Consider the following 12,206-nt stretch of genomic DNA (forward strand, 5'->3'; position numbering starts at 1 on the left):
TAAAGACTTTCCTTAGGGAACTCCCCCAGCCATTACTAACATTTGAGTGTTATGATCATATCCTTGGAATCACGAGTGAGTATAAATAAGTCTTAGAAAAATGCGTACAACAAGCTGAACTGAACCTGGCTAATTCACAACCACTGCTCTTTGCTAACCACGATGCTCTTGTATAATATCGTTGGTGCTTCACTGCAGCTACGAATGGACAGCCTCATAATCTGTATCAGAACAAGGTGGTCGGGGTTACCAAGACTCCCTCTCTGCTTCTTATAACGTTTACTGGGTTATCTATATATCATATTGTATTATTAAGAATTGAATCAGACTTCTCACTGTCAGGGCTCCATTTTTATGCCATGGCACAGCACTGATTCAGTAATTCAAGTTATGTCAAAGCAGCTTTAGTTTTAGCAGCAGCATTGGCAGAATTGTGGGAACAAAATTCAGTTGGTCATTTTCGTCATTCGTATGCTGCTTTCCTTTCTGTTCCGCCCCCCCCTTTTTTTTTTTTTGTGTGGGGAGGGTATTGTTTTTATTGGAACTATTGCCGTGGGATAATGTACTAGGGAAGAAAGGATCTAAAGCCATGAGAAAAGAAGACATTGATTGTCTAAAGTTTTGGCATCACATGAAGATATGAATTATAAAACTTTAATTAGTCTTTGTCAGGAGCTAGGAGTAGAATGCTGGCAAAGCAACTTCCTGATAGATGGTGGTTGAATATCTGAGATTCAGTATTTAGTACTTGTAGAGACTGGTATTTTGCCATCCAGGCTGTAGTTAGACTAGCAGGGAACCAGTAGAGCTTCCAGGAAGAAGTCACAAGCACACATTTTTTCAAAACCTGCTTTTTGAGGAAATTATATATATTATAAAGGAGTATGGCTTCCAACAAGAGTCTGTTAGCGTACTCCTGGTAACCATGGGCTGATACTATTGCAATGTGTAGGTTATCATCACTATCATGACTATTGCTGTTGAGGTAGGTCACTAAATAACTCAGACTGGGGATAAATCTCAGTTGCTAAGAGTTAGTAAAGTGTGGATGAACAGCAAGGTTACAGTATCTAGATATACTGTATTTTAGGCAAAATTCTTATGCTGTGTCCATCACTAGCATCTGCGTGTATGATTTCATGTAATTACCTTTATTTATGCTTTTCCATTAAGAACTTACTCAGGTCACGTTCATAATCCTCGAAAGTCCTGTCCTGATTTTCTGTTTACAAGTTTTGTTGATCACCTCCTTTCAAATCAAGGATTCATCTGTCCACACACGAAGTATCTCAGGGCATTGAGATAAACAGGTCTATTCACAGGTAGATTGTAGAAATGGAAGGCGTAAGGATTGTCACTGAGAACTGAGGAAAGAATGGGGAAAATTTGGGGAAAAATGCTGATTTTTACTGAATTACTCTTGGGCTGACTTTCTGGACATGATGTTACTTCATCATAGAGCTATATGAAAAATGTGAACAAGTCTGAAAAGAATCTGAGAGCCAAAGGTTGTCCTAGGAACAGTGGGAGGTTTTGCTAGGCAGAACGCCTGTGGAGCATTCATTCCTGTTATTTTTGCTTACTGACTTTTAGATATTGACAAAATATGTTGCAAAATGTGGTTTAAGAGAATTTCTTACGGGGCTGTCTCATTATGCAGTATGATGTCCACTATCTTCTCTTGATGCTGTGGTGGCAATCTGATTTCAAAAGATCTTAAGATTGGAAGCCGTGCTGGACTGCAGCAAAGACATATTCTCTGTGAATACAGTGCAGAAGGGAACTTGGAAGAGGCATAATCGCAAACAGCTGTCTTGGGATGATTTGAAAATTCTCATTCTGTCTTCTGGAAGACACCAGAACAGTGTGATGTATCTATTACATCTCTTAACCTACAAACCTGGAAATACAGTATCTTTGCTTTACAGTACTTCAAAATGAGAGCATAACTTTTCTCTTTAGTGCCTCATCTGAAACATTTTTTTGAAGAGTTATTGATGGGAACTGTGAAATTTATTAGCTGAATGACTGACTATAAAAATTGATAAACCCTTGAACCTTATAACTGTCAAAGAACTTCTTTTGTCATGAATACTGCTAACAAGAGTCCCTTTACCCAGTATTACTACAACTCCTGCATTTTTACTCTGCAGAAGGCTGACAAAAAATTCTTGGGACTCAGATTATTGTATTCTAGGGGAACTGGTAGCTTTGCAGTAGGAAAAATGTCAACACAGCTCACCACAATATAGCTTCGTGCGTTTAATTCAGAGCTTAAGGGAACATTTAACATGTTGAAATTCTGTGCATGGACTCATGGTTACACACATGTCTAGCTGCATCAGAAAGAGAGAGAAATGCATTTGAAATATAATCCAGTGTTAGTGTAATTCTCACCCAGACTGTCTAGATGGTGCAAGGAGATTGGGGTCCAGTTCTGGTTTTGCCTATCTGTAGAAATGAGTTAATGAACCTGCTCAGGTTCATCTCTAGAAAATTATTACCCATTGAAGTGGTCATCTTACAAATTTTTGCCAAGAGAAAAAAGTTCCCTGCAGAATCACAAAAGTATTTTAAAGAGCATTTTGGGCAGGACTAGGTCTCAGCATGAACAAAATCAAAGCATAAAAAGTAGACATCTGGATTCAGTATGTGGAGAGATAATGAGCTTCAAAGCAAGACTTTTGAAAGTCCTCTCTAACAAAAAAATTATTTTGGCTACTTCACTCAATCGAGAAAATACTCTTGAAGTTAGTCTTTGCTGGAAATGCGATAATACAAAATACGATAGGAACATTCAGAGGGATAACCCTAACTGTTACTTTGGTCGTGCAAGTTAGTAAAGCTAAATTTTCTGGTCAGTTTTACAGGTGGATAACTAAAATAATTCCATGACATATAAATAAGATACTGCTTCTTAGTAATGTTTTGCGGTTAAGACTGACTTTGACATTGCAGGTGTGGAGAGCAGTTTACGAGTCACCAGGTGTAAACAAATCATTCAAGGACTTCCTGAACTCAATTACATTGTTCTGAAATATCTGATCTGCTTTCTTCATATGGTGAGTATAGACAAAATTTTCAAAACAGTGCCAATCTTTTCTTTCTAAGTCTGTTCTTGTTAACTCAACATCTCCACAGAAGGTAAAACTGAATGGCTTTAAAAGCATGGTGAGGTGGTTGTGCGGTACTTTACTAATGGAGTGAACTCAGGATGCAGAACCCGCCAGTTCTAATGAGTCAGGGGTAAGCAGTGGTCTGCCCATCTCTTCACCCTGAAATTCTTCAGATGTAATGAAAACTACTATGTAAATTCAAGTGGAACCGTGCCTGCACTGGCATATTTAAAAGTCCAGTCCCTCCACTCTGCAGTCAAAAATGTTTTTATTGATGTAGTTTTTTGGTTTTTTCCTATCTTGGAGTGAAAAAAACCCCATGTTTTTCAGTGCCAGGGAAAAATTAGGTGAAGTCACCTTTTTCTCAAAAGTGTAAATCTTGGGCAAGTAGAACACCAAATAAATTAGTGTCATTTTAGAAAATTGTAGAAATATTAATGAGTAACAATCAGCAAAATATTTTATACTAAATCTTAAAAATAACATTTTCCAGTTAAAATAGCTTTCATTCTGAAATTTACTACAGTGTTAAATGAAAATCTTCGAACATCACATTTTGCAAGGATTTTTGGTATGCTTTAGAATAAATGAAATCACGTGTCCTACGTTTTGATTGTTGGTTTGGGGGGTTTTTTTAACCCGTTTTTCAAAACCCCGCAAGTATGAGCGTTTGGGGAACATCCTTTGCAAGTAGTTCTACAGTTAGCCTAGTGACACCCTTTGGTTGCCAGTTTAAGTGCAGGAAAAGGCAGTAATAGGAATGTGAATTTGTGTTCCTTCTGCCTTATTAAATGCATTGCCTTTTCCAGATTCCATTTTTCAAACCCAGTTGCCTAAAACTGAGGATCATGGTGTAGCTGACACCAAAATAAAGAGACCTGGCCTTCAGAAATCCTAAAAGCTCACCAAAACATCACGTATATAGCATGTTGTTGATCTTCACCAGTGAAGGAATTAGCCCTCAATAACTGTTCTTGGGCTGCGGTCATGTTTGCTATATTCTAGCCAGTAGCATTTTTCAGACACAAGTACAGTTAGTCCCCTTTTTCTATCAAAACGCTAGAGAAAAGCAAGATTAAGGGAATACATTGATACAGCCCTCACTCAGAGAATGCTTGCAAGGTTCCTGTAATACCAACATGTTCATTTACTGCTTAGCTGAACCCTAACGCTATCGAGAAATCCTCATGTCATTTGCTATTATTTTAGCAACTGATATCTCTCCTCAGTGTTATGAATCGTGTAAGTGACTTTGTTCCAATAATAGATGCACCATCTCATCGCACTTCTTAAGAGCTGAGTGCTTGAGGTGTTAATGAGGTGTGCGAAAGTACTACATAGTGTTTTCTGTAATTGGGCAACAGAACATAGCATTATTTTTGAGTGTGCCTTGTTACGTAAAGCACGGTGTCAAGTTGATACTAGTGCTCAGGTCTGCAATTTTTGCTGATCTGTGGCTTTTCATTCTTAATGTCTCAGGGAATATTTGCATTTGGAAAGGTCAAGAGAACGTAAAACAATCTAGGAACTAGAGATATCTATTCATTGCAGATGGGTGTGCTGCACAAGCTGCCACAATTCAAACTTTAGCAGAGCACTCTACCAATAATCCTAGTCTTTACAGCAAGCAACCTTCTTACAAGTAGGAGGCAATTTAATTCTTCCATGAGCTCAGCGTTGAGTAGCGCAAGAGGTACTTGTGGTAATTTCATGAAGTGGGATGAATTGTAATCACTAGATACAGGTTTTGAACACTCCAGGTTTGATACAGGCTTGTGGAAGGAGGAAAAAAAAAATCCTTATTTTCTCTGCAGTATCAACCCCCTTACTTAATGAAACAGCTCCTTCTAGCCCAAGGGTGCTACAGCAAGACACTGCAACTCCTTAGAAGTAAAAGACCTGAATTTCAAAAATAGGTCCAAATGCTTTAACCTTAGATTAGCAGTGATTTTGCCAGTAATGAGCTCAGCATGCTGTGAAAGTCTCTGCTTTGCAGTGCATCTGATAGCTAGAGAGGGCTTGGCAGGGTCCTCTTGGAGCTACAGAGGACTGAGGTTCCTTGGCAGAACTGGGCAACTGGGAGCAAGAGGGAAAACAAAGACCTATTTTCACAAGTCAGTCCTTGAATTATATCTGTATAAAATGTCCATGCTTGCTTAGCTCATCTTATAAGAATGTACACAAACAAGTGTTTCTGATCCACAAGCACTGTGTTGCACGTGCTGTGAAGTGGATTTATGAACGCACGTGTAATCTTAGAGGGATAAGAGAAGTCTTCCTGCACGTTACTTGCCAAAGCGTGCTGAGGGCCACAGTTACCCAGTTCTGAAGCCAGAAGCCATTTAGTAGAAAACTATAATTGTAGTTTTCCATGACAGTCTAAGGCAAAACGATCAGCAAAGTTTATAGAAGCAATAATATCACCTAGATTGTGTTTGTATAACCATGCCTTTGGTCTTCATACCAGCTGTTACAGCCCCCTCTGTGTGCTTATGCACTTTCCCTCTCTGCTGCTTATTTCTCTCCTTACAGTCATGCCTGATGCAGCGGAAGGGCAGCTGACTTGTCTGAAAGAATCATTGCAAAAACCTGCCAAATGCAAACCAGCAAACTGAGACCAACTAGAAGAATGGACAAGATTTTGGGGCCCATGAACTATGCTTCAGATCTGTAACTGAAGCAGCAAAGTTAAAGCCAACTACAAGCTGGGGGAAAAAAATGCTCTGAATTAATGTTTTGTCTCAATTGCTTGTCCAATTGAAAAGTGTAATTAGCACCAGCAAGCTTGGGGGTGACTAGGGATGATGGACCACACTGGGAAGGATGAGATGACTAAGCCTCGGGGGGCGGATGGAAGTTGACACTTCTGCAAGGCAGCTGAGAGCGAGGGATAGAAATTTTTATTTCCAGTCACTTTGTGGGGGCATTTTAATATCTAGTAAGCTTCTTTTGAAAATGTTTTGTGAAGTTCGTTTCAGCGTTGCGACTGAGGAAACAGAGATGGCAATGTCCTTTTTAAAATACGATGGTAATTGGCTGTTTCCATGCTCAGTATTTCACTGCTTAAGTTCATTCGGTACTATAATGGCTTTGGCTGACTGGTTTCAATCCTGCGTTATCCATGAGGTGCTGGGGTGCGAGTACATGGAATTCAGAAATCATCACTATTTTGCTGGGAGGAGCTGGGTGTTTATTCTGGAATAGTGAAGATGTATATTTTGCATTTTTTGATGTGGCAGTAAATCTTTAGTGTTTATTCCCAGTGCTAAGTTTTGCAATGTACAAGTTTTATCTTTCTATAGGACTTTCAATACAAGCTGTCATTACTTAAAGATTTTTCTATACAGGTTCCAGTGAAAGGGGGTAGGGGAGGGTGGGAACCAAGAAGCTGGAGCTGTGTAATTCCTTGTTGTAATACTTTTCTATGATGTTCACACGATTCCTTCAAAGATGCAATCTAGGTCCTTGGAGAACTGTGTTTTATTAGCTTGTTAAATCGAGAGAGCAAGGGTGTTTTCACTCCTTACTTGTTACTAACTTTGTGATGGAATCAAAGAAGGAGTCAAGATGGTTAGCCCAAACGCTAAAGGTGTCATTTGTATTTCTTAGATAGAACGTAGCTTTGGGTGTGACGTTATTTAGAGCAGTATCCCAGAAAGACGTTGGCTGAGTGCATTGCTGCTCCTACATGGACTAGTGTTGGAAAAAAGCATCAGGTGCTCGTGATGGTGTTGTAGATTAAGTGGATGTGTTCGTGTCATTTGAGAAAGAAATCTAGCATTGGAGCAGTGAGGGGGTTGAGATGGTGTGAAGTGTGATCCCCTCTGAGAGGGATAAAGCCATTACCACTGTGACAAGGCTTCCTTGCTTGCAGCTCTTGGTGAGCCAGCAAAATTATTGTGGAGAAAATTGGATTCAGTTGAACGCTTTTTCTTGGACCTACTGAGAAAGGGATTTCTGTGCATTTTGGAGTGAAGACACGTGCCATGTCTGCCTTGAATTCATAAGCGTCAGCATCATTGATGACTCACAGATAAGGCTTAGAGTAGCTCTGACTTAGATGATACAATCACCATTTCATTGTATCTTAAGGATTTTCTCTCGGGGGAGTAGCTATGTCATGGGTATTTTTGTTGATCAGTTCAATATTGACTGTCTCCTTGAAATGTTCACAGAGTGGTGGCGGGTGGAAAGAGATAGTTTCATCTTGGAGGTAGAAAAATTCTTTGAAATAGTTGGCCTAAGGGGAAAAAAATGTAGCCCTACCAGCAAGTCGCAGTGGTGTTGCTTTGAGCTGAAACACTGACCTTTGAAAGCAGAGGCTAGGTTAAGCTGGGTGTGTTTCAACTAGTGCTTGAAGACAGCAGCTGTACATGACTTGTGGGATGGAGTGTGTCAGGGAGCACTCCCCAAAACTGGGGGTAAACAACTGCAACAGGTTGGGCTCCTTCCACCCTCCACTGACCTCCAGTACTGTACCACACGCTTCTGTGCCATCAGAGTACCTACCCTGTGTACGTTTAAGGTACCTGCCTTAGGATATACTGGACATGTCTTTGGTTTTGTGCTATAGAAAAGACAACGTGATGGGCTGTAGCTCTCACAGTATTTTAGAAACTTTCAACTGAAAGGAATGCCAAAAAATAATTTGTCTTTGATCCACAGGGGTTTCACATGTGCAACATTACACAATATGGATGCAGCCAGTATGAGCCACTTGACCAAGAGCCAGAACACAGTCCCTGACCTTGTTATGTTTTTTAGTATCCAAATGCCACCTTCATTGTTTAGCTACCTTCAGAGTAATACCTAGGTACTCTTGTTAACAGGGTACACCCAGATTGTCAGATAAGACACCATATTCGACTTTAGATACTAGCCATGCAAAGCAGGAGATCAAAACACATGCAACTTCCCTGCCAAGCTCACACAGAGAAAAAAAAGTTCTGCTACACGGTTCTGGGCTCACAGCCACAGATAGAAGTAGGGCACATCATACAGGAGCAGAACAGATTGCAGCGCTGTGTATTTTACCTACATTTTCACTTCCAATTTCTTCAGAGGAATTGGGTGGGTGTGGAGATAGATGGAAGCGAAGTCATGCATCAGTGGGAGAATGAAAGTCCTTCTAGTCTCTTGCAAACAACTTCAGAAGTCCTCGAGGTTTATTCTGTAGAGGTCTTGGTACTGAAGGAGATGAGATAGCTGTTTGTTTATGCTGTCCTTCCCTGCCCCCCCAGAAGAGATGACAATAAATTCCATGTAGAAGGATTGAAAACGATTAATTTTCCTAGCATAAGGAAACAATTCAGCCATTTTGCTTGACTTACAGACATCTTATCTTGTATTTGAGTGACACAGACTGCTGTGGCCCATAGCTCTAGGCTGCATAGTCAGACCTGAGGCTGTTAAGAAACCAGGGGTGTAGCTGTGGGCAGGGTCTGCTCCTGTCATTGAATCCTCCTTAGCACAGGATGGTGTCTTGTCTCACTCTCTGGGCCACATGTCTGCGTATACCTATTCATGTTTGTTTTTCTAGGTTTCACAGGAAAGCATATATAACAGAATGACGGCATCCAGCCTGGCCTGTGTCTTTGGTTTGAATTTGATCTGGCCATCGAAAGGAACAGTCTCCCTGAGTGCTCTGGTACCTCTGAATCTCTTCACTGAACTACTAATAGATTTCTACGTGAATATATTCAGCTCCCGAACAGTGCCTGGTGAGATCTTACCTTAATGTTCCCAAAAAGGAGTATGGCTGCCTGAGGGAAAGGCATCCATGCCTCAGCTGGTGGGACCTTTATAGTCCTGCAAAGAAAACTTTCAATACAATTAAAGTTTCTATAGCTTTCCAAACACCAAAGATGTTGGCAGAAGCACACTGCCCCATATATTCTCATCACGTGGGGGAGAATATGTACATGAACATTCAAGGACCAGTGTGTCAGAGTGAGTCCCCTTATTAAACTTGAGCAGCTGACAAAAACATGGTATGTTAAAAAAAATCAAGACACAACATGCCAGTCCGTCATTCCTTCAGGAATTTGGACACCTTACTATCTGGCGTTATTTTCTGCATAGGCGGAGGACCTAACTTCTGGACCACTCCCGAATGTACAGCTTTCTTCTTTTTTAAATTGTTTTTTTATTTGAATACAAGTTTGTTAGAAATTTCCAGATTAAGTTAATAAAATGGAATCAGTTTTTACAATACTATAATTTCTAAACTATTTTCCCATATATTTAAGTGTCTCGTTTTACACAAACAGTGTGGGCAGTTGTGGCACATCAAGTTTTGCAATTATCGTGGAGAATAAAGTGTTTCCTGTGTCATTTGAGTTGTGCAGACAGCTAACTATGCTTGCAAATATCTGATATATGCAGTTAATCACTGTAGCTGCACGTGCAAGATGTGTGGAAGGTTTTTTTCTTCTTATAAGTTTAAATGGAGAGCAATAAGCTTAGGGTTGTTTTTTTTCTCTGAATACTTGGAATTTTTGTCAATGGAGTTGTATCAGTGAATGCATCATACAGAATATAGACTAACTTTCCTAATGTTTGGGCTGCATGCATTTGCAGTTGGAGCTGATGGAAATTTGCTCTTCAAATCAGTTTCTCTAGAAAGCAGTAAGAGTAACAACTTAGATAATATGCCTAATACTATCTTTATATATTCAAAGTCTATCATTAGTCCCAATGTGAATAAGTATCCAACATAAAGGGAGAATTTTCAGTGTTTTCTTTCCAACTATACCATTAATATCGCTTGTATTTGATGATCTCTAACACACTGCTGTTTCATCATTTAACACTCATTGGTAATGGGGTGGTGTAAAGAAGTTATCATTATAGTTGCCTGCAAAACAAAAGAAAATTAACCAGTGGTAAAAAAAGGTAAGTGGTATTTTCCCTGATGCTCTGGTCTTCCTGCTTCTGTGCAAAGCTAATGAAACAGGGACTATTTTCGACTTTAGTAAAAGTAATAGTCTCAAGAGGACGAGTCAGGCATCCCCTCCTCTGCAAACACAGGGCTGCTTTTTATCCTGTAGGTTCTAGCGAGTTGACGGTTGGTACTTCTGGCCTTCCTCTGAGCAGTTAGAAATTGCCTACCTGTGTGCAACCATCTTGTTGCAGAGGGTAAAGGGGATTTGTTCCTAACTGAGTGTTCAGAAAGCTGTGGAATGCTGGATGTGCCAGGCCTTCATTTGCCCAGTAGGTGTCATCTATAGCATTAGGCAATGATTAAAATTTGAAAAATACTGAGGCTTTAGAAGAAGATGCGTTAGGATCAACTTCTCACATCTGTTGTGTGTTTTCTCCAGTTCCTCAAGTGTCTTCAAGACAACTTTTTGGCTCTTTAATATCTGTAATAACCATCTATGACTCTCATTTAAATATAAAATCTTGTGTAAGATTTTATATAAGAGAATATTTTATATAAGAGAATAATTAAGAGGTATTCATGATTGTTGCATTTCAGCAAAATGGGATTGCCAAGGATAAAACTGTTTAGTTTTGTATTGCAACTCATTAGTTTTACATCTGAGTTGCCAGTGACAGCATCCTAGCCTTGTTGCATTGTGAAAACCAAACACAATCACACTCAGCACTGCTTAGCAACGTGTCAGTATGGTTCTGTGAATCAGCACCCTGTTCTTTCAGGGGAAGAATTTGGCCTCTAGGAATTATAAAAACTTGAGTATTTTGCCACTCTCTCACCTTGGTCAAAATACATATGCATTTGTTTTGCTGTCTGTAAAAAGAAGGAGCTCCTGACGTTAGAAAAGTGCTTTGGGTTAAATGCTGGTAAGTCCTATAAAAGTGGTGTTTTCCATTTCCCCATGTTCTCTTCCGAAAATCTGCAACATCAGATCTCACTGAGTCTTCAGGCTACACTGCGTAATGGGAATGTGAATCCTGGATAGGATTGGCACACTAACATACCAGAGCCATGTGGGGTGAAATCCTGAGTTCATGGAAGTCAGCTTTGCTCAGAATGTCTCCAGAGTCTGGGGAGGGTGGTACCTCATAGATTTAGTTCTTCAACTGAAGGCTGGGAGAGAGCAGGCGTCTGGCAGCAGCCGTCGTGCTGGTGAAGCAAGCATGACTCAGGATGCAGCTGCCTCTGACCCTTTTACTTTACAAGTAGGAAGTACCAGCCATGATCATCCCTTCAACTAATTTGCCTGCCAGTAAACACACAAGATAACAGTTAAAACCAGACTCACCCTTTCAGTATTGGTCATTTGCCAGACTGTAGGTCTTCCTTTTGATGCTTTGTAAACTACCATTTCCCAGCAATTTATAGCTCCTCATTTGTGAATGAAGAACAAAATGGCACGTTCTCATCTCAAGGTGCCTTCTTTCTTTAAAGAGCAGATAACATCTGTTATCCACCAGTGCAGGTAATTCGATGCTGCTTAAGAAAAGTGGAGGCTCTGGTTCTGATTGCCATTAGCACTAATGGAGGCAGAGTGAGGGGGATGGGAGGGGCTCCTGCTCCCCTACACCTTCCTACCCTCCTGTACCTTCCTGTCTCTCCAGCAGACAGCCTGAGACAGAAGTCAGGAAGGTGCTCTACCTCCACCCTAGCCTTTCCCTGCAAGCTGCCAGTCATGGGGAAGGGACTTTCCAAAAACTTTCTCAAATCAAAGGCACCTGGGTTCCAAAACCCTCCTAATGATGAGACCCCAGTCCTGTACCCTCTACCCATTTGCAGTGGGCCCCGATCTCTGTCTGAGTGCCAGACCTAACTACGATATTGAATCAGATCTCATGAATTATTCAGAAAGGTTTGGAGTGAAATCCATTTTAAAGAAATACATGTTTCAAATTTCCTGACTCTAAGAGGAGTCCTGGAGGTGTCCCCTGCAGTTACTTTGATAACAGTTTCTCTTTACAAATGATAATTGCACAATTCGAGCTTTTGTACAGCGTGGCCTTGTGAACTCTTCTCTCATATCAAAGAACAATTTTCAGATAATTTCCATAGCAAAGAGAAAGTGATTCTGGAGATAATCTGTTGGAAGCACACATGCTGGATTTCAGTTTAAAACAATAAAATGCAGTCATGGAAAGAGAAATCAAGTG

The 12,206-nt window shown here is 40.3% G+C and overlaps 1 protein-coding gene across 1 annotated transcript in view; it reads left to right on the plus strand.

Moving 5' to 3' along the window:
• ARHGAP8 (Rho GTPase activating protein 8) overlaps positions 1–8,853 on the plus strand; it is a 46,588-nt gene extending 37,735 nt beyond the window's left edge. Inside the window, exons 11-13 of the mRNA XM_010136649.1 lie at positions 1–75; positions 2,959–3,062; positions 8,656–8,853. The exon at positions 1–75 is cut by the window's left edge and continues 16 nt beyond it. Of these exons, the coding sequence (XP_010134951.1) occupies positions 1–75; positions 2,959–3,062; positions 8,656–8,853 (377 nt within the window). The remainder of the gene's footprint in view (positions 76–2,958; positions 3,063–8,655) is intronic.
• Positions 8,854–12,206: the final 3,353 nt, after the last annotated feature.

Source organism: Buceros rhinoceros, unplaced genomic scaffold (genome assembly GCF_000710305.1).
Source record: "Buceros rhinoceros silvestris isolate BGI_N320 unplaced genomic scaffold, ASM71030v1 scaffold1295, whole genome shotgun sequence".
In the NCBI taxonomy this organism is placed as follows: Eukaryota; Metazoa; Chordata; class Aves; order Bucerotiformes; family Bucerotidae; genus Buceros; species Buceros rhinoceros.